The sequence below is a fragment of the Tachypleus tridentatus genome, chromosome 7, assembly GCF_004210375.1.
Source record: "Tachypleus tridentatus isolate NWPU-2018 chromosome 7, ASM421037v1, whole genome shotgun sequence".
Taxonomy (NCBI): domain Eukaryota; kingdom Metazoa; phylum Arthropoda; class Merostomata; order Xiphosura; family Limulidae; genus Tachypleus; species Tachypleus tridentatus.
This window is the reverse complement of record NC_134831.1, coordinates 104,131,586-104,146,485: the sequence shown is the minus strand read 5'-3', so window position 1 is coordinate 104,146,485 and position 14,900 is coordinate 104,131,586. Positions and strand designations below refer to the sequence as shown.

Here is a 14,900-nt window from a genome sequence, read left to right as displayed (position 1 = left end):
TACTCTTATTTTGTCATTGAGCCACTGGGAGAATAGAAGACAATGCGCTGGATTTGATAAACATAAACTAAATGCCAAGTTGATTCCAAACTTCTATCTTGTCTGACTGAAGAATGTTAGAGAGAGTGCATAGGAAGTAAGGTTGTTAAGCGAAACATGTAATAAAAATTGTGTTATGTTAAACATGTCTTTTTTTATTACATTTTTCTCTTACCTCCGCAAGATCAAGCGCTATACGCTGTGAGATTAAAGTTTTAGTTTTAATACTGATATCAATCAAAATTGGCTTTTGCCTGCAATAGCTTTGATTTTGAAAAATAAGAAAGTAGTCTTAAATGTTTAACACCGGTTTTCAATCTTATCACGTTTTTCGAAAAATCAGGGTGTTAATCGTTTGTCTCACAAAACATCTTCACAAACTTTTCAACAAATGTGGACGTCACTTTTGAGGATCACATTGAACCAGTTTGTGACGGAGTGGAATTGCAGTTTCTTTTGTCATCTTTGTCATCAACAAAATTGCTGATTTCGAAGTCTGTTTGACGTTTTGTAAATAAACTTTTTGCCCAGTGAGTCTTAGCCAGTTTCATGCCTTTGTTTATTATATTGTTATTAGTACCAATAGATATGTCCAGCTTCATTACAATGGTGACTTTAGATTAAAAGGCCCCTATCTACCTCGTAACCGTAGCATAAAATTTGTGGATAAGAACATTACCTTTGGTATTGGTGGATTCAGAGCCCTTTGCTGTCCTAAAATTATTTTTGTCAGCTTTTATCTATTTCTGTTTTTATGCAACATATTGAAACTTGTTTTATTAAACATTTCATGGACATTTAAATCTCCCTTGTTAAAAATTTCATGGATATTGAAACTTGTTTTAGAAAACAAATTTATGGACATTGAAGCTTGCCTCATTAATAGATTACGTCAGAGCAGTCTATTTTCTATAACCAAGCGGAGAAATTGTCAAAACGACATGATAATGTCTTACCTTGGCCAGATTTTCAATACTTTCAGAATATATTTCATACACCTGATAAATTAACACCATAATTACTACTATCTCTTTATTTCAGTACATTCGTCCTTTGAACAAGTATTAATATCGATTTGTCTCAATATAGCACATGACCCAAAATACATCACAGAAGATGTAATCTATTCTGTAGTTAACACTGTCTGAATAAAATTCGTCATGAGTCATTAAACAATAATTTCTTCAGAGCTTTATTAACCATGGTAAATGCATAGAAGAAGCACAGAAAATTAATATAAATTTGTAATTCTACAACAAATATATTTCACTTAGTTCAGACTTTTTACTTTACAACTTTCCTCAACAGATGGCTCTTCACGTGGTCATGTGTTCATCCTGTTATCAAGTGACGACAATTAACAGTTTTGGTTTGGTTTGGTTTTGAATTCTGCTCAAAGCTACACGAGGGCTATCTGCGCTAGCCGTCCCTAATTTAGCAATGTAAGACTAGAGGGAAGGCAGCTAGTCATCAACACCACCTCACCTTCAACTCATGGGCTACTCTTTTACCAGCCTATAGTGGGATTGACCGACACATTTTAACTCCCTCACGTCTGAAAGAACAAGCGTGTTTGGTGTGACGAGGACTCGAACTCGAACCCGCGGCCGTCGCATTATGAGCCGAGTGCCTTAACCACCTGACAGTTTTGGTCAAAATGTATTTGCAATATTGCTGCATCACAAATAACAGCAACTGGAAGTCCGATATGATTGCAATTTATTTTTTAAACAAACACGTGTTGTAATTACCACACAATTGTAGGTTTTGTTGAGTTTTTTAGGATTTATCAGAATATTCTGAAGGCGAAATGTGGCCTTCGCTAACATAATACATACCGAAACAAGATGTCTCTGCGAGACACTATCTTTTCCAAAGAAAATAAGTAAATATATAAATATATATTAGCATATACTGAAGAAGTGGTTATGGAAACCTGTAAGAGTATTAAAGATTTGTTTTATCTTACTTCGCTTAATTTCATTTTAATGTTGAACATAAAGAACTGTTCATCATCGGTTGCCCTTTATTAACATAGTTATGTTTGCACTATTTTACATACTAAGTATCGCGTCTTTCTGAATGCGTTGTAACAGTTTACAGATGGGATGACATCTGGATTACAAGGACTTGTTGTTTTTTTTGTCCGTTTCCTGTCATTACCGTTTTTATTTTCTTTACATTTCACTAAGAAACTACTTCTTTTAAATGTCTTCCGGTGGATCAGTGATAATTTTATGAACTTAAAACGCTAAAGTTCGAGGTTCGATTCCTCGCTGTTAACAAAATGAAGATAGCCCTTCGTGTAGATTTGAAATGAAAAACAGCGAAAGCCACCTTATTAAATACAACATGCATTTCTTGTTTGATTCACTTTTAAAAACTACCATGTGAAGATCGTGGAGAAAACACCAGATGTGTTATGAAAGATAAAGGGTACATCAGTAACTTCAACAGGTTTTGTAAGAACAAAATAATAAGTAAGAGACTAGGTCCTGTTTGTTATGGAGAATTCTGCTAACGTAATGATGTGTCATCTTTTCGTTGCAGTAAAATGGGTTAGGTCATATTTGGCGTTATGTAATTCTTACGGCCATATCAGTAATTATCACTAACTTCTGAAAGAACAGCTGCCTACGTCGATTAAAACTAAAAATTAGAAGAAAATCAGTATATCTAATATGATATACCTTCCTTACTTATGTGATTAAAATATATCATTTGGATACCTCTGTTGTAAGATATGTTTTCGGCCGAAATATCATTAATAATTTGGCCAGCTTTAAAAGACTTTGGTTGGTCCTAAGTCAATATGGAGAACACAAAACAATTTTCATAATAGCGATATAATAAGTTTAGAACAAAAAATGAATATGTTAAACAATTTAGTGAACATGTTAATGAATCACTAAGTAAAATGACCCGGCATGACCAGGTAGTTAGGGTGCTCGATTTGTAATTTGAGGTTCGCGAGTTCGTCGCACCAAATTTGCCCGCCCATTCACCCATGGGAGCGTTTTAGGTCACGGTTAATCCCACTATTCGTTGGTGAAAGAATACCCCAAGAGTTGGCGGTGGTCGGTGATGACTAGCTGCCTTCCCTCTGGTCTTATACCGCTAAATCAGGTATGACTAGCGCAAAATAGCCCTCGCGTAGCTTTACGCGAAATTCAAATTAAAATACTAAAAAAAAAAAAATGCTTGCTTCCAAGAATCACGAGATGGAAGACATGATTCAACAAACTAACCCTGAAATCGTTATAAGTGAAACACTACTGTATAGAAATAATATACATAAAATACATGACTACTCAACTGTCAGAAAAGATTTTGTTTGTTTGTTTTTGAAATTCGCACAAAGCTACTCGAGGGCTATCTGTGCTAGCCGTCCCTAATTTAGTAGTGTAAGACTAGAGGAAAGGCAGCTAGTCATCACCACCCACCGCCAACTCTTGGGCTACTCTATTACCAACAAAAAAGTGGGATTGACCGTCACATTATAACGTCCCCACGGCTGGGAGGGCGAGCATGTTTAGCGCGACTCGGATGCGAACCCGCGACCCTCAGATTACGAGCGCATGCCTTATCGCACTCGGCCATGCCAGGCATCAGAAAAGATAACCTGGATAAAAACAGAGAAATAATCCTGTTACAAAAATTCAAATTATCAGTAACAGGAATCGAAATGAGTAGTAATAATGGATACATAATGTTCTCCTAAACAATCAAATTTTATAACAGCTGGAATACAATGTTTACCAACTGAAGAAATTGACTTTAAATCATTCAACAACATGTTTTTCCACAAATCAAAATGCCATATTAATAGGAGATGTCAACAACAGGCATACACATTTTGGATGCAACTCTACAAATGACAACGGAAGACAATCAATATAATTTATAGATAAAAGTAACATAACGTTGTTAAACGATGCATACCAAGCATGTGTCAAATACCTGTGACATACTAGATTTATACCTGAGCTCATACAACATGAGCCAGATATGAGTAAAATTTAATGTGGGAAAATATTTTGACAGTGATCACCTACCAATCTGGTGTGTCTTCGATCTAGCTCCCTACAAAAATATAACCCACAGAAAATAAAACTACAATTACAAAAAAAAAAACGAATTGGCAAGAATATCAAAAATTACTAGACTACCAACTACCAATTAAAATTATTACAACAACTGAAAACCAATCCGAAATAGATAAGTACTATCAAATAATCACGGAGCGCCATCAGAAAGCCTCCAAACAAACGGTACCACTACAGCAATACGAAATAATAAACAAAGCTTGGAAACTACACACCTATCTAATAACAATAATTAAGCAAAGACCGCAACTAAGAAGAAAATTTATGGAAACAAGAGACAGACAAATGGCCCGGCATGGCCAAGTGTGTTAAGGCTCTCGTAATCCGAGAGTAAGGTTTCTAGAACTAACTACTTCCTCTGAATTTATACATGAACACTAGAAATAGTAACAGATAGACTCCTACATAGTACACTAAATTACTTCAAAAAAATTGGAGAAAAAAATGACTTATTATGTGACAAATACAACATACATAATAAAGATGCTCCTACGGGTCTTTCACCGGTATATATATAAACTAAAGCCCACATTAATTTTAGACTTAATTAAAAAACATTGTAGAGTGTTTATGTAAATGCTCTTGATTTAAGCCAATAACCATTTAAAGTGTAAAATAATTATGGAACTTTTGAGAGAAGTGGTAGATTAACGCAATGACCACGTATACGTAGATAATACATGGACAGTATCCTGAGAGGTGTCGGAGTAAGGGCCGGTTTCTCATGTAATATTTATAACTACATTTATCAGAAGCTGAATGTCGACGTAAAGGACGACGGAAGAGATCAAATCTGACCCTCCAGGATCTTTATACCCAAATACTGACAAAGAAGAATGAAATATAAAACAAACACAATATCGTCAATTTCATCTGAAAAGCGTGACCCATAACTTGAATCACTAACGAAACTTAATTAAACGGTTTGCACAACTTACCTTTAGAGCAGCTTAAAACCTGTGATAAATTATTTAAACACGTGTTCCTGTTTAACTATATTGATGTTTATAAAGTTAAAACTGTTTGTTTTATAGCAAAGTCACAGTGGGTTATCTGCTGTGTCCACCCAGGGGAATCGAGCCCCTTATTTTAGTATTGTAAATTCGTAGACTTCACCACTGTCACAGTGTTGGGAATGCTGAGGTTTATTTTACATAGAGGGCCGGTGTGGCCAGGTGGTTAGGGCGCTCGACTCGTAATCCAAGGGTTGCGGGTTCGAATCTCCGTCACACCAATCATGCTCGCCCTTTCAACTGTGGGGATGTAACGGTCAATCCCACTATTCGTTGGTAAAAAGTAACCCAAGAGTTGGCGGTGGGTAGTGATGACTAGCTGCCTTCCCTCTAGTCTTACATTGCTAACTTAGGAACAGTTAGCGCAGATATCCTTCTTGTAGCTCTACGCGAAATTAAAAACAACCCACAACCGGTTTTCCTTAGTATAAATAGTTTTCACCCACCAACGTACTCAACATTACTTTATTGTAGGATTAAAATAGCTTCTACTTGAAAGTAGCTCCACTGGACTAATAAGAAATCATTACTTTAGTTGAAAATATCAGAGACATGTTGATTTAAAATAATACAAAACTAACACAATTCAACTAATCTGTTTTGTTTTGTTTAATTTCGCACTAAGCTACGCGAGAGCTATCTGTACCAATTTAGCAGTGAAAGACCAGAGGGAACGTAATTAGTCATGACCACCCACAGCCAACTCTTGGGCTACTCTTTTTACCAACGAATAGTGAGATTGACCGTCACATTATTTAACACCTCCATGGCTCAAAGGACGAGTACGTTTAGTAGGATGGGGATTCGAATCTGCGACCCACAGATTGCGAATTCCCTTACATGCCAAACCAGATTAAATTAGTTGGCACAGTGATAAATGACAGTCAAAAGCCTCTAATATAAAATAAAAGTTTTATCCTGTCGATAAAAAATTCTTCTAATCATGCAGAACTTAGTTAAAATTCCATTACAATAAATAAAACTCTACTTTAACGGTTAACAAAAAACGTCTGAGCCCTATACATGTATTGCTGAGTATGATAAGAAATTGACCTTATTATAAAAATGTCGAAAAATTTGGTAACAAACAAGTATTCGGGTATTTTCAGGCGAATCGATTGTTGGAGATTTATATTCGTATTACATTATTAGATTTATATTCGTATTACATTATTAGATTTATATTCGTATTACATTACAGAGAATCGTTCTGCATGGAATTAATACACATGTTTATTGGTTTTCGGATGGTTTTATACATGAAACTAAGCTGAGCTAAAAATTGTGACATACGATATTCGTGTATTTTGATATAAATAAGGCTTCATTGACTGCCTAAACCATAGCTTCCTTACTTCTTCAGGCCCGGTGTGGCAAGTGTGTTAAGGCGTTTGACTCGCAATCCGAGGGTCACGGGTTCGAATCTCGATCGCACCAAACATGCTCGCTCTTTTAGCCGTGGGGGCGTTATAATGTGACGGTCAATCCAATTACTCGTTGGTAAAGAGTAGCCCAAAAGTTGGCGGTGGGTGGTGATGACTAGCTGCCTTCCCTCTGGTCTTACACTGCTAAATTAGGGACGTCTAGCGCAGATGGCCCTCGAGTAGCTTTGCACGAAATTCAAAACAAAGAAACAATCACATGTCACTCTTCCTAAGACAAGCAAAAACTACTGTTATTTTATGTTTCAAGAAGAAGTGTGTGTTTTCTTAGAACAAAGCCACATCGGGCTATCTGCTGAGCCCACCGAGGGGACTCTAACCCCTGATTTTAGCTTTGTAAATCCGGAGACATACCGCTGTACTAGCGGGGGGCTTCAAGTAGAAAATAAATCAAATTTGAATTTAAGAAAAAAGATTTAATTAATAATTGTAAAAATTCCGAGGTACCCAGTTTAGGAACGACTGGTCCATAGATATTTTTATAACCCATAGTAGTAATAGTTCCTCTATCTACACTTTTCCAACATAATCACAAGTTTTTATACTGATATATTTGTTTTAGTGACAGATTGAAATATAGACAGAATTAGGCATGTAACGTTCCCTTCTTCAATTACTTTACTTTCAGTTGCTTTCTATTAGTGTTTGACGACGTAAAGTTATTAGATGTCACTTTAATTCGCTGTCTACTTTATGTGGTTCTGAAGAAATTTAATCGCCGATTACTTAACAACTTTCATCTTCCTGAGGGAACGCCTTGGGGAAGAAGATTATTGCTGTCAGTTTACTTCCAACCCCTTGAAAATAATTCTTTTTTAACTAAGCTTTATAATGTACCTAAGCCTAGGAAGACACTTCCTTATTGAAGGGTCCCCCGCTGGTGCAGCGGTAAGTCTACGGATTTACAACGCTAAAATCAAGGGTTTGATTCCCCTCGGTGGACTCAACAGGTAGCCCGATGTGGCTTTGCTATAATAAAAACACATACACCTTATTGAAGGTAAATGTTGTTATAAAAACTTAAAGGATTATTTTGTGGCCAAGTGATTTGCTTACCCGGGGCGTGTTTCCGAATGCCCATGGTTCGCGTTTTATTTTCGGAACGTTCGAGCGTTATAAGATTGACTTTGGTTAGAGTATCCAAACTATGAATCCGTGAATTCATGGTTCGTGACTAGTGTCTACCAACTTCATATGAAATCTGAGTCTGTGAGCGGGTTGTAGGAGTGAAATTGAAATATTATATTCGATAAGGCACTAGTAGCCAAAAACACTAGCAAAGTGTTGTTGAGTAGTTGCTTTCATTCTAGTCTGTCGATTGAACAGTAGCTTTGGGTATGCGAAAATGATGTGGGATAACTTAGCATGAATAATACTAAAAGCAGACAAAAGATTGTTTCTTAAATATTTAAAACTTGTTTAGATCTCTCGTGGTAAATGGTAGCGTATCTTAGCAATTATCTAGTCTGTCTGGATTTCTTGAACTAGGTTTAATAGTTCTACAATCACGCGGCTAAAGATAAAAACTGATTAATTAAAATCTGTATATTTAACGCACGAAATATGTCTATCTGTCTGTTTGTCATTTATATAACTATTTCTAGGTCGCTTGACCAACCTAATCCAAACATTCTGGGATGACAGGTTGGAACAAGGGGAATGTTAATAATGGGGCACACTACCCTTCTGCTCCATTATTGATGTTATTGAGTATTTATTGTCATTGACGTAAGCTAACGTAAACAGCATTCATGGATAGCGCTACGTTCTTACGCCCAACCAAAAAGAAAAAAAACAACTTACATTTTGATATCAAAGAGAGTGCGCCCCCACTGTCTATGGAGGAATGTGGCGAAAACAATCATCATCACTATTGTAATAATCCATAAGCTCAGATGAATTCTCTACTCCAACAGCCACAATAAGATTGATATGAAGAGGCATTTCTTAAATTTGCCCACCCCAACTTTGACCCGTGACCTAACCTATTTTCATTTAGTAAATCAAGGTAAAAATCAACAAATTATAAATCGATTTAGTTTTCACACGTTAACGATACGTACGCTTTCTTATCTTAGCTATTCATGACTAGTGGTTAATTGTTTGGCGAATCACTGTATGATGTAAAAGGTATGTTTTGCTAACTACATACTTACTTACCGTTAAATCGAACAGTTCCATATTTTATTTCCGGTGTTGTATATATACTTGACCTGTTACACAATAAAACTAACGAACTTATTATGATGATAAATTTACTTAATAGAGCCATGTGTACTGAATGAAAATTAAACAATTACATGAAATGAGCAGTTTGCGATGTGAAATCCAAGTGAGCCATACACATTATAAAGCTGAACTAGATAATATATAATATAAAACCCAAGTGAGCTATACACATTATAAAGCCGAACTAGATAATATACAACATAAAACTCAAGTGAGCCATACACATTATAAAGCCGAACTAGATAATATACAATATAAAACTCAAGTGAGCCATACACATTATAAAGCCGAACTAGATAATATACAATATAAAACTCAAGTGAGCCATACACATTATAAAGCCGAACTAGATAATATACAACATAAAACTCAAGTGAGCCATACACATTATAAAGCCGAACTGATTCATATACAATATAAAATCCAAGTGTGCCATACCCATTCAGAACCACAAAGACAAGCAGGAACTGATCATTATTACATCCAAAATAACAAAATAAAAAAACACATTTTATCTGTGAAACTGGGCTGATGCTTTATTAAAAGGCTTTACTTAATTCACTCTAAAAATTACGTCTTTCTAGAAAGTCAAATGGCTTTAAACACAATGACAATAGTTCAGTAAACAACCTCCTAGATATATGAGACGAAGTAACATAGAAAACTAAAGAATCGATATGCAGTAACGTGATGTTACCCCCACTTCTGACCTCAGTTTCCAAAAGTTCAGAAAACATACAGGAAATCATATACATCTGTAACACACTGTGCAGTCATCTTTCATCTGTAACACACTGTGCAGTCATCTTTCATCTGTAACACACTATGCACTCGTTTTTCATCTGTAACACACTGTGCAGTCATCTTTCATCTGTAACACACTGTGCAGTCATCTTTCATCTGTAACACACTGTGCACTAATATTTCATCTGTAACACACTGTGCAGTCATCTTTCATCTGTAACACACTGTGCACTCGTTTTTCATCTGTAACACACTGTGCAGTCATCTTTCATCTGTAACACACTGTGCAGTCATCTTTCACCTGGTTTTCTTTTCCTCCTGTCCTCAGTTCAGTATTTGTAAACAAATCGTATATCTCCTAATGGTTGTCTGTGATTACCAGTAGATTTTGAGTGTATAAAATCACGGATCTCAACACACTTGAATGGTACGGCATGGCCAAGTTGTTAAGGTACTCCACTCGTAATCTAAGAGTTATGGGTGCGAATCCCCGTCGGACACTGGCGTTATAATGTTCCCGTCAATCCCACTATTCATTGGTAAAAGTGCAGCCCAATAGTTGGCGGTGGGTAGTGATGACTAGCTGTCTTCCCTTTAGTCTTACACTGCTAAATTAGGGATGGCTAGCGCAGATAGCCCTCGTGTAGCTTTGCGCGAAATTCAAACCCAACGCACTTAAAACAACGTGAATTTTATTTGACATTTCCAAAAGTCTCTAGTCTCATCACTACACACATAGATCGAATGTCTCTTAAGTATTCTGTAACTACAACATAACTTTGTTTTGTTACCATAATATCTTCAACGTAACTACTGCACTACTTGTGATAAAATATTGTAAATCTTTCCCAATAGCATCATTTCACTTACAGATGTGCGTTTAGAAAACTAATCCGTTATACTTGTTTGTGTGTGTGTGCTTTCTTATAATAAAGACACTTCGGGCTATCTGCTGTGTTACCGAGGGGAATCGAGCCCCTAATTTTGGCGTTGTAAATCCATGGACTTACCGCTGTCCCAATGAGGCCCGTGGAATAACTAAAACTGTTTCTTTCTGATTTCACTCACATCATATGTTTAACTTATATTGAAGTTTACCAGCCAGCATCGTTAACTATGAGGTAATAACAAACGCTTATACGCTGTTACTGTCTATATCGAAATACAGCTCACAGAAAATAAATTATTTAATTACTAATAAAGTATTTGTTATTGAAATTCAAATACTCAATTGTTTTTTGATCAATTCCATAGTGGTCTATTTGTTATACCCACTGTGGGGAATCGAACCTCGTATTTTAGTATTGTAAGTCCGTAAACTTACCGTTGTTTAATTAGAGAACCAAATAGTTAGTAATTTTTTTTATTTAAATACAGTGGGATATCTGTGATAGAAATATTAATGCTAAAAAGCATTGGTTGAACGACAACCGTTTCACAGACACCAACGCTGTTTCTTTGAATTTCGCGCAAAGCTACATGAGGGCTATCTGCACTTCACAGATACCACCGAGAAGTTAAAGCCACAGTAACTTGTTCACGTGACTTCTATCTAGTACCTTTTACTGAAATAAATGAAAATGTTAAAAGTTTTACCAACTTGTTCTTGCAGTTTTAGGTCAAAAAACAACAAACTAAGGGAGGGGATTCGTTGATGCGACTTCTACCCCCCGTCCCCTTCCCCCAAGTGGTTGGAAGAGCAGAGATATCTCATTGTGTGGCTCTGTGCTTAACTTGAAAAACAAAAAGCTTACAGTTTCTATGGAAAAGTAAGAAAGCATTGTTTGACTACAAACTGTAGTGAACTTGGAGCAGGAAAGCATGTTGGTATCATGAAAACTGATATAGATTCGAGTAACTACACTGAAATGTCGTACGATTCCACGAGGAATCGAACCCCTAATTTTAGCGTTGTAAATCCCGAGACTTACCACTGTACCAGCGGGGGACTTACCTATCATAATAAAACGAAAACACAAGTATATATACACACACACACACACTTCAAGTTAAAGATAGTTGAAGTGATAGAACCGATAAAGCACTTAAAATAAAACTGATTTTTTTATTTTCGACATTAGTCAAATTACTTTGAAAGAATAATAAACTACACTAAAGTTTTTACAGTTGTAGAACTAGTAAAGTAATTTGATGTTAACATTAAAAATCTCGCTCTACGTTTTGAAGGAAAGTTTGGATTTCTAGTAAGTTCCGGATAAATGGATGGTCAAATTTTTTGAGATAAGCAATACTTTGAGTGAAGGGAACTGATTGAATTTAGAATCAAACTACACGCCCAGATTACTAAAATAATTGGAAGTTACTATTACTGTATTTGACCCGGCATAGACAGGGGTGTAAGGCGTTTGACTCGTAACCCGCAGGGTCGCGGGTTCGAATCCCCGTCGCATCAAAGATACTCGCCCCTTCAGTGTCAATCTCACTATTCGTTGGTAAAAGAATAAAGCCCAAGGGTTGGCGGTGGATGTTGATGACTAGCTGCCTTCCTTCTAGTCTTAAACTGGTAAATTGTTAGTCATAATTACAAAGAGTATGAGTTTCTTTTGATTTAGGTTACGACGTTAGTAACCGTTTAAGAAAGAAAAAAACAAAACCAGATACAATGGTAATAAAGTCTAGGAAAAAGTTAATTTTACCCAACGTTTCGGGCTTAGGCCCTTCTTCAAGTGATGTCTGTTAAAGTGTTACGTTTTTGCATGTTAATCACTGTATACCACTCTTCGTTAGGAAACTCTACAACTGATGTATTAATTAATCCTTACATTTAGGTGACTTTTAAAAACCAGACATATATTGATCATGGTAACCGTTAATTATCGTGGTCTCAATCTCCATATTCAAATAGATTCATGTAGTTCATTCCCTCTGGCCAAGCAAACTGTTTCATAACACTATGTAACACATATTTTGTTCCTGGATAGTACGTGTTATTTCTTAATTGCTTATGCTGTAAAAGTACAGAAAATGATCATTATTCCCTTCAAACTTTGCTTTTGTGACCTGGATAATGAAATTTAGAAATTAACCTATTTTCTATGCTAAAACGGGAAAATTTGCACATTTTCATTTACATAAGGTCTAAATAAAACAACACATGAATAAAGATTTACATGTATTTATACTAAAGTTATACAAAATTGAACAAAAATGTTTAGAAGTGAGTAGTTTTTCGAGATTTGCGACTGTAATGTAAATCACTTTCACATATCAACCCACAAATATAGTCTGTCATCATGTTTTCGTTATACGCTCCTTGGTAGCTGCGTTCAAAGTCCAGTATATCTTGGTGGAAGCGCTCGCCTTGCTCCTCTGAGTGTGCTCCAATGTTCTCCTTGAATTCATCAAGATGAGCGTCAAGGATATGGACTTTCAGGAACATCCTGCAGCCCACTTTTCCGTAGTTCTTCACCAGAACCTCAATCAGTTCAACATAATTTTCGGCCCTGTGATTGCCCAAGAAGACCTGAACCACTGCTTCAAAGCTGCCCCAAACCTTTTTTTCCTTCCTACTGAGTTTCTTGAAGAATTCTGTACATTCCAGGATCTTCTTTGACCTTTGCCTCAGACAGCCAAGGGAAGAAGTCTCGAAGGTACTTGAAGGTTGCAGACTCTTTATCAAGAGCTGTGACAGATTGTTTCATAAGACCCAATTTTATGTGCAATGGTGGAAACAACACCTTCTGGAGGTCTACTAGTGGCTCAACCCCGACATAGTGCCTCCCCTCAGAGATCTCGGTCCGTTGTGGCCAGTCCTTCATGTTGTAGTACACTGTGGTGTCCTTGCTATCCCAAAGACAAAGATAACAGGGAAACTTGGTAAAGCCTCCTTGGAGACCCATCAGGATGGCTACTATTTTGAAGTTTCCGATAACCTCCCAGCCATACTCATCATACTTCAAGACTTCTAGCAAGGTCCTGACGCTGTTGTATTCCTCTTTGAGTTGCATCGAATGAGCTAGGGGAAGAGACGGATACTTATTCTCGTTATGGAGAAGCACAGCTTTGAAACTTCTGGATGAGCTATCAATGAAGAGGAGCCATTCGTTCGGGTTACAGGCAATTCCAACTGCCTCGCACAGACCGGATACATTGTGGCAGAAGCAGAGCCATCTTGAAGAACAAAGAAGCTTGAAAAAAGTCGGTGACGTTTTCTCTGACTTGCGACTTGCACACTTTCATCTGACAAATCCCACTCCTTGAGCCTAGATGTCAATAGCTGGGCATTCGACTTTGTAAGATCAAGATCTCCGATCAAGTCATTGAGGTCTCTTTAGTTGGGGTAGTATGGGTTTCTCTCACCAGCTGCCCCTCTGAAATTGTCCACCTCCTCTTCTGATTTGATGGTCTTTTCTGAGGATGGCTGCTTTCTCTTTGGAGGAGTGGGTACAGGGAGCTCAGAGAAGTGGGGCACTGGAGCGATGGATGATGAAAGGTCCGGGTACATGATAGCAGATGCATTCTTGCCAGCCCGACGTTTGGAAGGGTCCACCACGTAACAGTACCAATTGCTTGAGTGGTCAGTGAATTCACACCAAATTCTTGGAATAGCGAACTTCATGGCTCTCTTTTCCCCTCTGTTCCATCCTCCAAAAGGGCAAATTACGAAAAGTGTTATTTTAATTGTTAATTGTAAAATTGTTATTATGAAAAATAAATTTATTTCATCCACAACTAATGTGTAAGAGGTTCATTCAAAGTATTTTATATGCGATATTTTTCTATACTATTGGAAATTAAAAAATAAATTGAAAAATATTTAAATTTTAAAAGGTCTAAATTTTGTAAAATATAAAATCTTACTATTCAAGCAAGCAAAAATTGTCCGTCTTACCTTATAGAGTTTTTTGCATTGCTCGCAGGTAAAATGAGGTGCCCAGGGTTTGTCTTGATCCCAACAGGCATGCTGAAATATACCTTGTAGGCTTCACACGTCTTAGCAGATGCTGTTACAGAGTAATTTTTTGCTCTTGTCTTGATAAATTGGCCACATACATAACAGAATGCGTCTGGAGAATGCTTGCAGCTTCTTGATGCCATCTCTGATAAATCAGATACGTCTATGTGTTCACTTAGGGAGCTAGAACCAAACTGAAGTGGTGAGTGGTGAGCCCCTGTGTATATATATATTACCATAAAAATTTCTAGAAAATTATAAAAGGTTCTTGAAAACTCTCATAAGTTCAACAATATTCTAGAAAATTTTTGTAAGTTCGTGAAAATTCTCTATCAGTTACTTAGCACTGAATGTACCTGGAATGTTCTGGAAAATGGGTAAACTTGAAAATTTCATTACCTGGGTCACAAAA

The 14,900-nt window shown here is 36.7% G+C and overlaps 1 protein-coding gene across 2 annotated transcripts in view; it reads right to left on the bottom strand.

Annotated features, from left to right (window-relative positions):
- Positions 1-9,077: 9,077 nt before the first annotated feature.
- Positions 9,078-14,900, bottom strand: part of LOC143256316 (uncharacterized) — a 30,134-nt gene continuing 24,311 nt past the window's right edge. For both annotated transcript variants that reach the window (XM_076513393.1, XM_076513394.1), the window contains exons 2-3: positions 14,426-14,705; positions 9,078-14,178 (exon numbers count right to left, since the gene is read on the bottom strand). In XM_076513393.1, the coding sequence (XP_076369508.1) occupies positions 13,101-13,541 (441 nt within the window). In that variant the 5' untranslated portion in view covers positions 13,542-14,178; positions 14,426-14,705 and the 3' untranslated portion in view covers positions 9,078-13,100. The remainder of the gene's footprint in view (positions 14,179-14,425; positions 14,706-14,900) is intronic.